The 18,063-nt window shown below is 39.9% G+C and overlaps 1 protein-coding gene across 1 annotated transcript; it reads right to left on the bottom strand.

The window, feature by feature from the left end:
* Window positions 1–969: 969 nt before the first annotated feature.
* Window positions 970–12,759, bottom strand: LOC144022795 (transcriptional repressor scratch 1-like). The gene is made up of 2 exons (XM_077527914.1): window positions 12,151–12,759; window positions 970–5,638 (listed from the first exon to the last, which is right to left on the bottom strand). Exons 1-2 carry the CDS (start codon window positions 12,263–12,265, stop codon window positions 4,911–4,913), a joined length of 843 nt encoding a protein of 280 aa, XP_077384040.1. The 5' UTR covers window positions 12,266–12,759; the 3' UTR covers window positions 970–4,910.
* Between the last annotated feature and the right edge of the window lie 5,304 nt (window positions 12,760–18,063).

Genomic DNA, 18,063 nt, shown 5'->3' with positions numbered 1-18,063 from the left:
AGAAACAATCCCGTTCGCTCCCGGCTGTTTTACTGGATTTTGACTGATTTTGCAAGGCCCACAGAATATTGTGTTCTATTGCTATAAAAGCATGGAACCTATCAAAAGAAAGATTAAAGTCTCCTCTTTCATCAGGAAAAAAAATAAAGTATGTTTCTATCTGTTTCCGTTTTGCAGCAATTAGCATTAGAAGAGAGCTAAGTTTCATCAGTTTTCACAAATCTATTCAAAATTGTAAGTAATTGAGCTTTTTATCTACATGGCCCTGGTTGATCTCCTTTGCTCTGCTGCCACCTGCTGGCCGCTTGTGTAATAACTACCATTTCTGCAACCGTTTTTTGCAGTTGAGAGGGTGCATCAAAGCCTTCTGTATGCTCTAGCATAAAAAAAAAACAAAAAACAAACGTATAAATAAGTCTTTGGGACACGTAGAACACTAAAAAAACGTATTTATACGTTATTGGGAGCAAATGAGTTAAACAACGTGACACAAAAACAGCCTAGGAACATATTCATTCATTCATTTTCACATTTCCCCCCCTTACTGGCAGATGAATGTGTGAAGGTCGAGCGATCATCTGAGCTAACCAAAAGCAAAATAGACTTGAAAGTGTAAGGAGACTCTGCGTCACTCCAGCTATCCGCCGCTAAATGTCCACATATTGATTTAGGAAACTGCAGTGTTTGTTTAAGCAAAGAAAAGCAGCCCATTACCGGCGGGCAGCTTGCAGCGTGCTAATGAGCCCACTGTGCCCTCTCACTAGCTCTCGGTATCCATTTAAACATACAATATTAGCTCGGCTAATATTACTGTATAGAGATGTGTCCAGAAAGAGGGATGGATCTTCTATGTAAACGGAAGCCGGCACTCAAACATGAATTCATTTACATGGTTTAAAGTGAATGAAAAGCTATTTTGAAAAATCTTATTTTCCCACTCTATAAAAAAACAAGACGACAAAGGCAGCGTTGTTGTTGGTTAAGATAGTTCTTTATTATGAAGTGCCACAAAATGCTTTGTGTTCATTGTGCTTACATTGTCTAAATACTGGCTCAAAAGACCCAGGAGATCCTCCCACTGCACCAGAGAGCCCAGAATCTCCCGAGATAAAGTGTGTCAGATATCACTGTACAGCGGTTAAAAACGCCTCAGTCCTTTTACAAACCCTCGTCCAACAAGTGATTAGTTCGGCCAGCGTAGCGCCCTTCAGCTCAGAAATACAAAAAAAAAAAAAAAAAGAAAAAAAGAAAGAAAAAACAGAAGAGAGGTCAAGCTAGTACAAGTTTTCAATTCTTCTCTACCTGAATTCTAGTTAGTTTCATTGTGCTACTTTCTTTCAAGGTGGACATGATTCGGATGGAAGTGCTTGGAGAGCAAAAGATCTGGAGCTCGCATGGAGACACGCAACTGCAAACTGGACTGCCGTTCGGATCAAACAGGTCAGAGGATTATTGCTCTTTAAAGACCCTGTCGGAGAATTGTTTGTAAATATATATGCATGAAGAGAATTGCTGGAAACGCACAAAGACGAATTATGGAGTGCTCAATTATGGAGATTTAGCAGAAAAAAAATGGCTTGATTTTTATTTTTTATTTTTTCCTCCCCAGAATTTTGAACTCCTTTTAGATACTTCGGAATTTTATTATATATTTATGTATTTATTTAATTTTAATCATTCAAATTTGGTAGGTTTGTGAACAACACTCATGTGTCCCGTGTCAAATTTAGAAGACATTTATTGTCACTTTAAGTGGAACGATTCAATTTGTTTTGATTCGATTCATTTGCATCTTTAAAACTCTTTGACTGCCACAAGTTATCCAAAAAATAAATAAATAAATAAACCACAGTGCCAGCCAATTTGGAGCATTTTAACTCATCTTTTATGGCAAAAAGAATATTGTTTGCCTTTACTACATATACAATGTGGGTACTAAATGAAAGATCACATTCCATTCAATCGCTATTATTCGTCTTTGGCAGTCGAAGAGTAAAAAAATAATAATAATAAAAAATTCTGGTTCAAACCAGTTTTTGTTTCACCCCTTGCAGATATTATGCGAAATTTAAAATAGAGAACTTTGTCTGTGCTTTTGGAGAATCTCCTCCGTATAATCATTGTTTTTTTGGTTTATTCTTGTAATGCTCATGACCGCCACCTACAGTACTGGAGTGGAACAATATCTATGATGATTATTCCAATCAAATGAGACAAACTGAGGATTGTATTGCCTTGGTGAAGGTCTGCGTTATTCGGAGTTCCATTCTAATTATTCCTTTGCATGTTCTTCACACAATTCTCCAACTTCTTATCTTCCTTTATGGTATTGCGTCGATTTCACAGTCGACAAATATTCACACCTTATCTTCATCTATGTTGATTTTGTGCATTTATTTATTTATTTTTGTTACTTTGCGATTGCTTCTCTTTTAATTCCTGGATAAAAATACTTCCGCTTTTGTGACTCACTTTTCAAAGAGCTCAAGATTAGATCGACGGCTTGCAACTTATAAAAAACTGCCGCCTCACAACATTCTCAGAAGTGTTTGTCTTCAATACGAGAGCTGTTAGTTTAAATCTGAGATGAAGGTAAAAGTAGGGCATAAGTGCATGTTCAGTGCAAACGCTCCCTTTTATCCTCATAACCCTAAAACGTGCGTCGTGAAAAGGCAAACGGCTAATTGAATAATCTCCTTATTAAACTCGGGATCTTCATCTGGAAGTGTGATTAAATAAAGGTTACGCACGCCTGAGGAACCGCCGCAATTATCACGAGTCCTTTGTAAAAGAATCACTTGTTCATATTAAAGCTATTATTTCCAATTGTTGGAAGCTTGACTGGGGTGTGGAGTTTAATCAGACAGCGCAGATGTTCTCTCCGGGTCGCTCCGAGTGCGTTACGTAACGCCAATCGGCATCACCGAGCACATTTATTTATTTATTTTTTGGCGCAGTTGCGTGTGTCCTCCGAATGTCTCCAGGGAAGCTCCAGGAATCTACAAGCGGATGTTTTTTGGGACTTAGAGAAGCTGGGTTCAGCCGCGCTGCTATCAACCATGTATCGTCCGGGGGTCTCACATGGCTTGCGGGTTCATCCTGTCGGTAGAAAAAGCGGCGCTAATGTATACAGCGGTAGAGGGTAAACGTGAAGGTGCCATCCAGCCATAAGTGCGCGCTTTTTCCGCGGTTTAACAATGTACACTTTATGTGAGGTTAAATAATTAATCACGTTTGAAGTTGACCACAGCGCAACTTTAACGACATTGACTTCAGGTGGCTGCAAGTCTCTGTTTGAATTGTTCAAGATGTGTTTATTTGTCATCCAATCCAGCGAGCAGCTGATCCCAGCTCCTTTCCTCCCCAAAAAATCCTACATTAGTTCTACTCACTAAGAGGCAGGCAGTGCATAACGAGAGAGGAAAGACTTTTTTTTTGTTGTTTCTTTTTGTTCCGCTAACACTACATTGGTATGTTCCCTGATGTCTGCAATATTTGTCTTTTTTTTTCTGTTTATAACTATAGGTGAAGTCAAACATACCTGATTTTTAAAACTGCTATACAGTAGTAGGTAATACTTCATAAAATACCATGCATTAGTGTGATTATTGCTTTGAAAAAAGTCCTACGGAGGCTCCAAGAGAAAAATATTGCCCTCGTCTATTAAATTTTGGCAAAAAAAAAAAAAGCTTTATATGATGTTGGCATAGATTCGATTTTTTTTTGCATGCAAATAACTGTTATAAAAAAAAGTTGAACAACATAATTACAAAAAAATAGCACTTAAAGAGGAAGTCAATCCAAAAAATGTCTTTACTAACATGTTATATGCGCCACCAATAGTCTAAACTCAGCATTCTGATTTTGATTTGAGTTTGGTTGTTTGTTTTTTTACCTTATTGGACATGTAAACATATAAAATATAAAACAAAAGTTGAGGAAAGAAAATAAAAGTTAAAAAAGGAAAAAAGTCATTGGTAATGTCCGAATTTACATGTTCAAAGGGAGTAGGAAGACGTACAAGAACTTAATTAGTGTTTATGGAATATAAGTTTTCTCAGGGGGCGGCCATTTTGCTACTTGCTATCAATTGAAAACGGGGCTCAGGTAACGACCAATCACGGCTCAGCTTCCCACTGCCACATGACCAAACTCAGGAAACAGGGGCACTATGATTGGTCCGTCAGCAATGTCATTTTATCCGAGGCAAAATGGCCGCCGCATGAGATGGATGAAAACAGGTGGATCTTGCTGATTAACACAATATTAATCAGAATGCTTTGTTTAGACAAGTTTTACTGCATAGAACGTATTCTTGTCAAGAAAAATTTGGACTTGACTCCGGCTTTCAAAAGTGGCATATGCTTTGGCCTGTTGCGGTAGAAAAAGGAAGGAAATAAAAAATAAAGTGCAACATAAAAAATACATGACAAATAAGTAAACAATAAATAAATAAATAAATAAATAATAGTCTTTTTCTACCTCGGTAGTGGAGAGAAAATGGTCACTTGGTGCAGAAGAGCGTTTAGCGTTATTATCGTTGTTATTACTATAATTATTACTATTACTTTTCCAAAAGCAAATGAAAAAACTCTTTCTACGCATCGTAGTGCAGAGAGGAAGCCAGCAGCCGTTAGCTCGCCGTCAGCGTCGTCATACTCGCGAAAGTCTCAACTTGACGCCGGATGGAAGCCGCGTTTGCATTATTGTCGTCTCTATCCGGAACAGGAACAGGAAGTCAACAGGAAGTGCATGCGTCAAACAGTTCCAGAAAAATTGTGCTATCGTCGTCACCGTTAATTGGCTGCATGGGGAAAGCGAGGTGCAGAACGTGAGCGAGGAGGAGAAAGCCGAACGCAAAATAGTTTTTGCGTCACTTTTTTTTGTTTGTTTGCAAGCGGCCGGGAGGGTCATGCATCCAGGGGCCCGAGAGGAGAGAAGGGCCCTTTGAAGCAGGCCGACTCGTAGTGCTTGTTCAGGTAACTCTTGAGCGCGAAGGTCTTGTTGCAGCGTTTGCACTTGAAGTGCTTGAAGGCCGAGTGCGTCTGCATGTGAGCGCGCAGGTTGGAGCGGTCCGCGAAGGCTTTCCCGCAGCTGGCGCAGCCGAACGGTTTCTCCCCCGTGTGCGAGCGCATGTGGCCCTGCAAGAGCCACGGGCGGCTGAAGGCCTTGCCGCACACGTCGCACTTGTGCTTGAGGTCGTGCGTCAGCAGGTGCATGGCCATGGCGGGCATGGACACGTACACCTTGCCGCAGGTGGGGCATTTTTTGGCCAGCTTGCTGTCCAGCGAGCGGTGCGTCTGTTTGTGCCGGCTCAGGTTGGACGAGGTGGCGTAGGTCTTGCCGCACTCGTTGCACGTGTGCCGCTGGATGCTGCGGGGCCCGCTCATGGCTTTCCTCCGGGAGCGGCCGTCGGTGATGTAGAAGGCGTCCACCGAGTAGCCGTCGCTGACCGCCGCGTCGCCGTTGATGTAGCCGTCGGCGAGCTCCGAGCCGGGGCTGTCGGGGGACTCCGAGTCCGGGGCGCCGTAGTCGCTGTGGATGCCGTCGTAGAGGGGGTCCGGCGAGGGCACCTTGATCCCGCCGTCGCTCTCGCCGTCGTACGGCGACGGGCTGATGTAGTCGCTGATGTAGCCGGCTGTCGGGCGAGAAGAAAACACTTGGGTTTAGACTTTGAACTTTGTTTTGTGTCGTGACTGATGACAGCCCTTTGAGGACACTCTCTATGATGATTTGGACTTTTTGATATGATGTAAACATTGCTTTACAGAAACACAAACGATGCGTTGACGTCTCTCTATTGGGGCTTTCTCAGCCTGGGTTATTACTATGTTATAACCTCTGAGATCATTAGGTGTGTAGTGTGAAATTATCCACTTTAAGGGAACATTTGCAATTAACTCTTTTACTGCCAAAAACGTTTAATAACGATTGGTGAAATCATGATGTATGCCGCCATAAACGGTAAATGACGTCAAGTATGTTTTTTTGTTTGTTTTGTTTATAATCAATGAGCAGTGCAATGTCGATGTGGAGCGCTGCCTGGTCAATGGGTTGTGAAATCAAAAACACCCACTAACTATGTCCAGCCGATGGCAGCATTGTATCTCTGAGATTACAATGAAACATGACGGAATCTGATGAAATAAAACGTTTTCAAGGATGACGTGAACAATCAAAGCCTTTCTCACATTAAACCTAATTCACAGAGCGTCATCAAAACAAAACATATTTGTGTCAAAGTAACTGTTGTGGAGTATCTTTTAAAAAAAAAAAGCTTGTTTTCTCCTTATCTTTTTAATTTTCGCTCAATGTCACTCAAATTACCTATTTTCAAATGGTGATTACTAAAGCACGGAATAAGGTAGAAATACTTTTTTTTTCAAATGAAAGAATGTAACGCGATCTTTCATGTGGTACCCACATTGTATATGAAAGATGAGTTAAAATGCTCGAAATCGGCTGGCACTGTTTTTTTTTTTGTTTTTTTTTGTTTTTTGTTTTTTAATAACGTGTGGCAGTAAAACAGTTTAAAAATTAGGTACACTTCTTATTTAGCTTGCAAAAAAAAACTCCATGCCTGAGGATAAAACAACCAATCAGACTCAATCCCTCTGAATCATGATAGAATTCAATTAATTAGATGAATTAATATTATTATTGTTTTATCTTGCCCATTTCTGCTTCTGCAATGTGCATTTCCACCGGATTGATTTTGATGGGAATGAGGGGAGCCGCTTCGATTGGCCGGGAGTTGGCTGCATTCCATCCCACTATCCATCTGCGCTAGTCAAGCAAAAAATACCAAAAGAAAGAAAACCCATGCGCACAGATAGATTGCGCTTTGTGCTCGACTTATGCTGGGTACGGAAATTTACTGCATGATAAATACATTATAAGATGCTTTTATAGGGTCACAATGTAACAGGTCAGCTATCAGCTAAAAATTAATGATATCAAAGTCATCCTTTCTGTCAGTGATTGGTTCAAATGAGATCAAATTAGAGGCACAAGATGGGGCCAGACGGCTGTTTTTTTTTTTCCACACATCATTTATCAATTACTAATATCAAGTCATGCAACCTCCCCAAACTAAAATCAAAACAGTGGGAAATGAGCATTAATGTCATAAAGCTTGCACCGTCAACCTTAGAGAGTGAAGCAGGTGAGGATTTTTCACTGATTGTTGCATGCAGTTCCAAATCTGTTGCCAATAAAGTGGGAATTATGCTGAGTGAGTGCTTTGATGGCTTGTCTGCTTTGTGCAAAAATTCTAATGAGGCAACAGGAGGTTTGTTAGCTGTTCTTCATTATTCCAATACCACATCATGTCCCTGGTGAGACATAGACACTTAAATGTATTGTATAAAACATGGAATGTACAGCATAGACTGGTGACTGTGCACTTAACCTGAGTGGCCATTCTCAACTTTCTACCCACCATTAGCACTAGTGAATTGCATATATGAAATACTAAGAGATGTAATACTTGAGGATGAAAGTGGACGTTTATGTGTGCATACATCCAGTCCAATTGATCTTGAGCATGTTTGCTATTGGATAGTAGCATACAGCCACCATCAGCAGTTACAAGCAACACGTTCTGACTGCGTTTTCAACATTCTAACAAATACTGAAAGGCCTCCAGGAAGTGGAGTATGAAAACAAAACCCGATTGTATCCTTAGATATAATTTAACGGCTGAATATACCTCCTCTGGGTCTTGAAAGTTCCCTCCCCTGATGTCTTTTTACAGCCACGAATGGTCCTGTCATGTTTTCGGGGCACTGGCCTGACTTTCTACACTTGTAAAAGCCAATTAAACGTGTATAGTAGCCAGCGTATGCCGCAATATTGCGACTACTTGCAATGAGGTCCAACACAGGAGCTGTCTCAAACAAGTTTCACTTTTGATGAACACAGACTAGGAGCTGTAAATTGAGCAATTCTGTTTATTATTGCATTTTAAGGAGAGCTGTTTGTAATTTTTTGATTCACTCATGTAATTAGTTTATGAAAATATTTTAGACACAACTCAGTATAGTTCTACATAATGATGTGACTGTGAGATTAGATCCATCATTTGATTGGTTGTTTTTGCAATAATATGTGAGTGAGCATATATAGTTAAATCTGCACCACTTTGATGGTTTATCAATGAATTACTTAAAAGCAATTATGATATTGTCCAATTCTATGACATATTATTACCTCCCCTCTAAATCACCATCGTAATTCCCCTCAACATGTGTACTTGTCCTACTAAGATGATGTCAAAATGACTAAAAAAGTGAATCTTTCATTTTCAACTGTTTATGCTGGTCAGGGTCATTAGTGAGCTGTTGCTGACCTTTGAGTAGGGTCGGACCAATTAATCAGCTGGCCAATTTATTAGCTCTTTTGAAAGTGGCCGATTATTTATTTTTATATTTTTTTTTATTTATTTTTTTATTTATTTATTTTTTTTTAATTTATTTATTTATTTTTTTATTTATTTAATCATTTATTCATCTATTTACACATTAATACATTACATCATACGACAAAGTTCGAAAGTGACATTCAACCATCACCCTCCCCAAAATAATCGGACGATTTTTGCCGATTTTTCTCTCTGTTGTAAAGATTACAGAATATATATACAGTATATATATATGTATATTTTTTTTTGTTGAAAAATATAAAGTGTCCTGCCTGTTATCCATATCTTTATTGGTGTAGGCGTTAAGGGACAAACACATAAGTTATTTGAACCATTATGTATTCTTTAATTAATCGGCCGATTAATCGGTTATCGGAATTTTATTCTGCCAAGTGTCGGCATCGGCTTAAAAAAAAAAAAAAAAGAAAAAAAAAATCCATATCGGTCGGGCCCCACTTTTGAGTGAAAAGTAAGTTTAGCCCGTGAATTGTTGCCAATCAATCACAAAGCACTTGTAAACAAAGAATCATGTACACTCACATTCACTTCTATGAACAGTTTAGAGTCTGAAACTTGCATGTTTTTGGAATGTGTGAGAAAGCCTACCTGCAGAAAACAAACAGGAAGGCTAGAGCTTAGATTCAAACTCAAAACCTCTCCAGACAGGCATGCTAATCTCCTTCACCACCTTGCGGCCACTGATGTAAAATTTTGAAGTAATAATAAAATAAGTCTTCCATACTTTTGTTTTTATATTATTGTTTATACTCAGCAGGAAGTTGTCTTATTTTTGTGTCTATTATTGAGCTGAAGAAACAACCTTGACATGACTAGTTTCTATCCGCAGGGCGCCCCTCCTATCCAAGCAGTCCCATTACACACAAAGCAGCACAAGTGGGATATCAATTATTCCCACCTCTGCTTCATCCAAGCAGAAAGTTGCCGCTAATGCGCGTGGTGGCTCGGCCGGGCTGCATCCTGCACCGCGGTGAGCGTTCCGGCCACGTCGAGCTTTTGAGGAGGGAGGAGAGGGGAAGAAGTCGAAAAAGGGTCGCGTGTGAAGCCACACAGGGCTTGTTAGCCTCGACATGATGAATTCGCCACTGACAGATTTTTGTGTTATTTTTTTTCTATCTTCGCCGACGCGCAAACACAAGTGAGGGTCAGGCGCGGGAAGCGCACGCTGATGCAACAACGTGTCAGTGGCGCCCGCGAGAGGATGCATAGATGGAGACGTCTGTTCAAGGGTGTGTTGAAGTTCACGGCGCACAACAATGAGTCACGCCGTTGCTGGAGGTTGTGCGGCAATCAGGCGGAATAAAGAGCACGAATGAACATTATCTGCATTCAAACACAAGCATCAATCAAACTCGATTATTTTAAATAATCTTACAAGTCTTCAATCAGATCTCCAATACCACTTTTTTCAAAACTATACCAGTATGAGTACTCAACTCTTGAGTAGTCACCGATACCGATACCAAGTACTGATACCATTAGTACTTTTGATACGTAAAAAAAAAAAAAAATGAAATTAATGGTAACTTTCTTTTCTTCTAATTTCTAATTCCTGATTGTAAAAAAGCCACAAGAGGGCGCCATAAGCACCAATGCCTTGAAATAAGGCCGGGTACCTGGTACGGTACTCGCCCATCTTTAGGGATAACTTAATAATGCATTCATCATAAATTACGAAAAAAATATATATATATTTTTTTTTTACTCGGAAGGACTCGGTTAAAAGTGTGCATGCAAATGCAAAAAATTTACTTTACACATCGCAAGTCACACTGTCTGTTTCTGATTGGTTGTTTTCCTCAGACATGGTGGTATCTTGTGTATCAAAAGTAAATAAATCACAGATCATATTTATAATGTAGAAATGCCACGCCCTGAGGAGTGTTTTTCAACAAATATGTCCAAACTATTGCAAATTCCAATTTTATGCAAACATACAGTATCAAGTTCAACCACAGTGGTCAACCTGAGATTTTATGGAATTTGGATTGTATTTGCAATTTTGAAAAACATTTCTGCATGAGGGGAAAAAAAAAAAGCTCATCATCAAACCTTCATTAACTGTATAGTGATATTTTAACCATATTAATGGCAATTACAAGTGTAAAAGTGAGTTTAAATATTAATAAAATAGTATATATATGTGTGTATATATATATATATATATATATATATATATATATATATATATATATATATATATATATATATATATATATATATATATATATATATATATTAGTGTTGTTCCGATACCGATACTGGTATCGGCAGAGGCGCCGATACTGCATTAAAAAAGTGGTATCGGTATCGGTGACTACTCACAAGTAACATGCCGATACCATTAATTCCAACGCTAATATAGGATTTTGGATGCAGCATCTTGTGTCTTGCTCGTGCACGACATTCACTGGTATGTGATATGTTCACTGCATGCCGATCTAAGATATCCTATTGGCCCTTGAATGCTCTGAACCAATAGCAGGACAGCTTTTTCATGTTGAGGGGGAAAAAAACAACTTAAGTATCGGTATGGGATCGGTATCGGCCGATACTGCAAAGCTGGTTATCGGTATCTGTATCGGGGGCCAAAAAAACGGTATCGGACCAACACTAATATATATATATATATATATATATATATATATATATATATATACAAAATTAAAAAATATATAAAAAAAAAAAACTTAAAAAAATATCTATCCATCCATCCATTTTCTATTTTCATTGAGGTGGAGCTTATCCCTACTGACTACACTCTGAACTAGTCACCAGTAACCCCAACCTGAACCCATTAGTCACTGAACCCACACTGCCTGTACCCAAGTCAGTCCAACATACCACTGCAATATTAATGACTTGACTAAAATATATTTCCGATTTTACGGTCATATTATGGCGATCTGCATGTTTTTCGATTGTTGCGTAACAGGTATTCTGCATGCACAAGGGGTTATTTTATTTCGAGTCTATTTACATAATCCGCAAACAATGAAAGTATCTGGCACATAAACACTTCTGGAGGTTTAAATTGGCCAAGGTCAAAAGATGTGAATACATTGAATGAAGGTTAACATGAGGGTTAACCACTGTTGTCAAAATGTCACGCTAATAATAATTGCACTTAGTTTGAAATGGCCAAGATAAAAGTGAGGTGTGCCGTGAAAAATCTTAATTAAAAGAAGTTAATCGCTGTAAAAAGTGCAAACAACAAAAGACTCTGAGCTCCTGTGTGTGTGACGTCATGCACAGTGATGCTTCAAAACATATTAAGCCGCACAATTTCACAAAAAGTGTTGTTCAAATTCTGAATTGTACGGATGCTTCGCTTCATAGTTTCGACTTTATAACCACACACATCATAAATATGACGACCTGTTGAGTATCGTATTTGTTTTCCATGAATTGGACCTAAAATGAGCCATGAAGTTGAGCTTATGTGACCTCGCTAACATCCACTTTTAAATATAGGACAGTGAAAAATTTAAGGAAGGTTCAACTCCCTTGTCTGACCCATGAGCAAGGCAGGCGAGCCCTCCAAGTGGAAAACAACTCAAATTGGTTTAATTAAACACAAAAGTGAAATTTTGTGCAAAAACGTCTGCAACCAGTTGAGTCGCTTGTAAACGAGCAAAACGCATCCTCAAGCGCATTCCACATTCGGCGGAGCGACAACCCCGCGGCCGTCACAGCCGAGCCCGACCTACCTTTGTCATGTAGCCGCAGACTGAGCTCCGTCCTGGGCCGGTAGGCGCTCTCCAAATCATCCCCGGTGGAGAAATCATCCAGTTTCACCTTTTTCACCAGGAAGGACCTCGGCATGGTGGTCAAAACACACACTCAGACACACGAGTCCGCACACACGCAAACACAGCAGACCGGCGTGGCCAGCGTGAGCAGCAGAGTTGCGGAGGTTCTTTAATTGTGTGGAAATTCCAGCACTGGCTCCGGGCGGGAGCAAGTTCAGCACCGGACAGCTCCCCGCTCGCTCAGCTTCCCGCGCAGCAGACAAGCGGAAGTCCAATCGCCGCCAGCCTCACTCACGTGCGGACAAGACCAAATAATGTTGGAAGAAGAGGAGAGGAGAAAGAGGGAGGGGAGAGTGGAATTGGGAAGCTCCAGTCTCTGGTCCCGGCCCCCGTTGGAAGTAGTCCTCAAGTCCGCCCGGCGACTGGTGGGCTCATCGCATCCGCCCCCACCTGCAGCTTCCTCGACCTTCTCTTCCTGCTGCTTCCCTCTCTCTTCTCTCCTCTCCCGCTTTTGTGCGGCGGGCTGCTCCGTGCTTGTGTCGTCTGGCGATCAGCTGACGGCATTTATAGGCGAGAGAGAGGGACGCACATAAAAGAGAGGGGGAGAGAGAAAGCGAGAGGGAGTCCAAGGAGTGCTTAATTTAATCCATCCCTCCTCTCCAGGGAGCGGTGACTGGCCCGGATGATTTATTGAAGCTGTTAACGCCCGCCCCCCACCCTTCTTTTTGTCTTTTTCCCATCTTTCTTTCATCACTCTCTATTTTTTTTTTCGTCCGGAAGAAGTTGGCATATTTGGAAGTGATGGGAAAAATGCAACTTTAGTATTGTCACGGTTGTATGAGATCTTGCAACAATCATGATTGATGCACCTTTGTCAAGGTCAATTACGAACACATTCAAGTTGATATTTGCAAGCAGCAACTGGAGCGATACGTTTTCCATAAGGCTTGTCCTAATTTGGGTCGTGGGTGAGCAGCCTTCCACAGCTGATTTTCGTCAATCACCGGCAAGGTTATTATAGTAGGAAAACTAGGAAAATAGCTGAAATTAGGGGGGAAAAACATTTCCATTTATGAAATAAAATAAAAGATGAAAATGCTTTATAAAACTAACTGTACTTATAGTGAAAATGTCCATTTTCATCTTTGTCAATTAACTCATTCACTGCCTTTGACGGAAAAAGACGTCAAATGATGCAATGCATTTTTGCTGGGCTGGCAGTGAATGTGTTAATAAGCTTTCATTTTAAATGTATTTATTGTCACGTGAAGACCCAACGTCGTGCTGACAAAGGTCACTCACTAACTCCTGTTAATTACAATTATATATGACAGAATAAAGGGCTATATGACAAAATAAGAATGACTAGTCAAATAATATAGGACCATAGAAACTGGCAATTTCACCAAAAGAAGGGACATAGCAAATGCATGGAAACTACAAAATAAGACGGAATAGACAAAATAAGGATGACAATTACAGGAAAATAGCAACTTAATCATCTCAACGGACATACTGTAGCAGCTACAAAATAAGACTGACTAAACAAAAGAAGCGTGACAAACACATCCTCATCCTAAGGGACATAATACAAGACAGTAACAACTACACAGTAAATTCTGTAGTGTGAATTTGACTCTGTTAGAGTAAATTTTGACCAAATAGACTCAGTTTTAGAGGAAAGTAATATTTACACTAAGAAGAGAGTACAATAAAAAAAAAAATAGAAAGGTTCGAAATCACGACCTTCAGCTTGGGACCTGACTACACCTACAGTTTGCTTTTCTCCAAGAGACCGAAGATTGTTTTTGGTCTGTTGGAGTTCGGAAGATTCCATGCAATCATGGAATCAGCTGCAGCTGACATGAGCGAAATACTAGCAGAAAGCAGGAGCTGCGAGGTTCAGTGAGGAGATCGGCTGTCTCTCAAGCTGAAGGTCGTGAGTTTTTTTTCCTACCTTGAATCACTTTTATTCTGTATTTTTCCCAATTCATTATTGTACTCTTTTCCAAGTGTAAATATTACTCTAAAACTCCCGATCTAAATAGGCAAATTGACTGTGTAGTGGTGCAACAGATCACAAAAGTCACGGTTCAAATCGTTTTTCGGATCAGCAAAAACTAACTAAATGAATAAATAGTACTTTGTCTTCATTTATTTTGTAAAACAGTTTTTCCATTAAATAAAAAATAATAATTCGAAATGTTTAATATAGCCGTGTAGTATTTAGTGTCTTCATGTATTTTTGTAAAACGCCTTTTTCCATTAAAAAAACAAAATATCAATTCAAAATGTCAAATATAACCGTTTAGGATTAAGGAACAACTTCTTTAAGTGTAATATGAGGCAGAAACATTCTTAATTTTACACGGTTCATGTGTAAAATGACAAGGTATTAATGGCTTAAACTTGTGTTCCTGAGAGTGAATTACAAACTAGCCGTGGTCCGGAATATTGAAAAAGAATTCAAACTTACTTACCAGCGGGCAGCCAGACACTCGTTGGTCATGCTAACAGCTTAACCATAAAGGCAACGTACCGCTTTAATATTCTTAGCTGTCATCTAAGTGCAGAATTATATTAAAGGAAAGTCAATATGAAAAATTGCTTTACACTAATGTGTTGTATGTTCACGGTATTCGGATTAATGTTGTGTTTGAGGAACATGAATTAAGCTGTAACATCCACCCATTTTTATCCATCACAGTGGCAGCCATTTTGCCGCTTTGTTGTCGAATGGAAATGACATCACAGTTGCTCAGTGCTCTGGAACGACTCAGCCATTTGCTGGGTTTGATCATGTGACGTTCCTTCAACTCTGTTTTGTGCCACCAAAGAGGCATTTTCATCTCTGTCAATGTTGCATTCAGAATTGAAAAGTTCTACTCGGCATCGTCTCCATTTTATCGGTTGCTCTTCTATCCTTTGCTTGCTTACATCCACACGGCGACACCAATTTCTCCAGAGCAATCATGCCGGAGCGCCTCATAATTATCATGATTGCGCATGAACGTGGCCCTCAAGGCAAATGGATGCGGACCAAATGGACTCTTGCTCAGCGGCATGCGTGAGAGCTGCGAGAACGATCCGGGGTCACTTCCGCATGAACCAGCACCGTCTCGCCTCTGCGTCCGCGTTATGTAACAACAGCGACGAGAAGAAAGAAAGAGAAATCATTCACAAGAACAAAAGCACATTTTTCATTTCATAACTATCACTCAATTTCATCATAATCATATGTTAGTTGATGAGTATGTTTGAGGGCATTGTCTTCCAGTTCTTCAAGTTTTGAGGGGCTTGTGTGTCTTGCACAATAATATTTAAAAAAAAAAAAAAAAAAAAAGGCATGCATACTATTTAAAAAAAAGAAAAAGCCTATTTTAGGTGATACCAATCTACTAAAATGAATCTTGCTGTAGCTCTAACGAGGCAGTCCTCATAATTGCAGGCCGGGAAAGTTGGTGGTCATCTGTTAAGGCTTAGATTAATTTCAGTGCGCGTCTTTGATCTGCAGGGAAACCACTTAAAGATGAAGAATTTTGCAGTAATGTGAAAGTTGGCGCATAGGAAGGGCCAACTTGAGCTAAAAAAAAAAAAAAAGTTTCACTTGTCACGTCACTCACCTCGCTGAGTGTCACTATCAAATGTGACCCACTTTTTCGACCTCATACTTTTGCTTTGGGCACTTTTAAAGGCAGACCCAAGTCATTTTTTGTTTGTTTGTTTAAATGAATGAGTTATGATTCATCAGTAAGTCGATGTGAAAAAAGGGCTGGGAATCTTCGACCGTCTCACGATTCGATTCGATTACGATTTTTGGGTCTACGATTCGATTCAGAATCGATTCTCGATTCAAACGATTTTCGATTCAAAATTATTTGATTGACAAATGATTTCTGCTTCAATTTACAGATATGCACAACATTGTCATGTTCTACTCCAGTTTGCTTTGCAAGATAAAATGACAAATTGAGTCATTAAAGTGTCTTTTTTTTTTTTTTTTTTTTTTTTTTACATTTATTAATTTTGTATTGTAAGTGCCTTTTTCCACAAAAACAGCATGTGGGCTACAACTACCTTTTCCCCTTCTTCTTCATTCACACAAGCATGGAGAGAACATGCAAAGGCCACAAAAGAATTTTGGAACCAAGATTCGAACCCAAACCTCAGAACTGTAACGCAGACTCGCTAACCATTCAACCGGGCTGTGAAAACACAACTAAAACAAACTATTATATGCTAATTGAATTGAACCACCGTTAGCGCACGTGAGCGTGTGCATGTGCCAGTTTGTGTGTTGCTACCAGTCCATCTGTTGTCCTTAATCAGAGAATAGAGCAGATGAGGTTCATCACCTGGAGACGAGCTCGGGGAGGTCCAATTAAACGCACACACACAACTCTAAATCACCTGTCAGCTGACTAAAATGACGGACAAAAATAGCAACAATTTCATCATTAAAGCTATACGTACAAACGTACATTTATATACTGTACACATCTACAGGGCTGCTTAACCCTAAATAGTTAATGCTGTTATATTAACTCATTTGCTCCCAATAACGTGTAAATACGTTTTTGTTTTTTTAATGTTTTAAGTGTCCCAAAGACGTATTTATACGTTTTTTGTGTTTTTTATGCTAAAGCATACAGAAGGCTTTGATGCAGCCTCTCAACTGCAAAGAACGGTTGCAGAAATGGTAGTTATTACACAAACGGCCAGCAGGTGGCAGCAGAGCAAAGGAGATCAACCAGGGCCATGTTGAAAAAAAGCTCAATTACTTACAATTTTAAATAGATTTGTGAAAATTGATGAAACTTAGCTCTCTTCTAATGCTAATTGCTGCAAAACGGAAATGGATAGAAACATACTTTTTTTTCCTGATGAAAGAAGAGACTTTAATCTTTCTTTTGATAGGTCCCCTGCTTTTATAACAATTGAACGCAATATTCTGTGGGCCTTACAAAATCAGTCCAAATTCAGTAAAACAGCCGGGAACGGGATTGCTTCCGTCAAAATGGCTGGGAGTGAATGAGTTAATGACTACAAATCCGTGTGAAAGGAGGATGTTGTCGATGCCCTTTGGAAGTTATCCATGATGGATCCCCTGCACGTGTGTGTTGTGCCGTACAGCCGCTGTCCAGCTGGTCTGCGTACGTGTGCGTGTGCACGCATGTGTGTATGTAGGCGGCTAAGGGTTTGAATGTAGCGTATGGTGTATATGACAGCACAACAGCTGCTGCAGGCCAGATTTGACACAACCTAACGATGCCCATTGTTTTGAATAGCTTATGTCATATTGCAAACACAAACAAAGTCAGTCACAGTTCAGAAATGTCATTAGAATGCTCATACAATTAATAATTCAAGTTTTGTTTCCCCTCTGCCTTTGATTCCTTTTCTATTTGATCTGCTTCTGTGATATTGTTTTTTATGGATTTTGTCAATAAGCAGCCAAATTTACATGATTGCTTCTGTCTGCACCACACGGTCCCTCGTGCTTTTTGCTCTTTTGTGGAGGTGAGTCTCGCCGTCTTGTGCTAAAGCTGCGCGGCTCTGCAGCAATGCTAAATATTGCTGAGCAGCTCTTCTCATCAGGCACAACAACAACACACAAAAGCGGATGCACGCACACACTTGCAGACACACAATACAAAAATGCTGGTCTAGGGGAGAAATGTGGCCTGTTTCTTTGCCGTTTTGATGACTCGTGCTGTACTGGTGAACCAGAATGTAGCGTACGTTAGCACAGCAAAGTGATGATGATTTGATAAAAGACCTTGAGTTGGAATATTTGGGTGTGCAGCTGTGGCATCAAGGTGAGCGTTTCAATAGAATGCGGCACCCCAGCGCCCTCTGTTGGTCAGCCGC

The sequence above is a fragment of the Festucalex cinctus genome, chromosome 7 (genome assembly GCF_051991245.1).
Source record: "Festucalex cinctus isolate MCC-2025b chromosome 7, RoL_Fcin_1.0, whole genome shotgun sequence".
NCBI classification, from domain to species: domain Eukaryota; kingdom Metazoa; phylum Chordata; class Actinopteri; order Syngnathiformes; family Syngnathidae; genus Festucalex; species Festucalex cinctus.
Note: the sequence above shows the minus strand (reverse complement) of the source record. Positions and strands in the feature narration are given on the sequence as shown.

What these genes read in the sequence shown, in the direction of transcription:
- LOC144022795 (XM_077527914.1), bottom strand. Translation starts at nt 12,265, where the DNA reads ATGCCGAGGTCCTTCCTGGTGAAAAAGGTGAAACTGGATGATTTCTCC. An exon ending in TCTGCGGCTACATGACAAAG is followed by an intron (nt 5,639 to 12,150) that starts GTAGGTCGGGCT and finishes CTCGCCCGACAG; the next exon opens with CCGGCTACATCAGCGACTAC.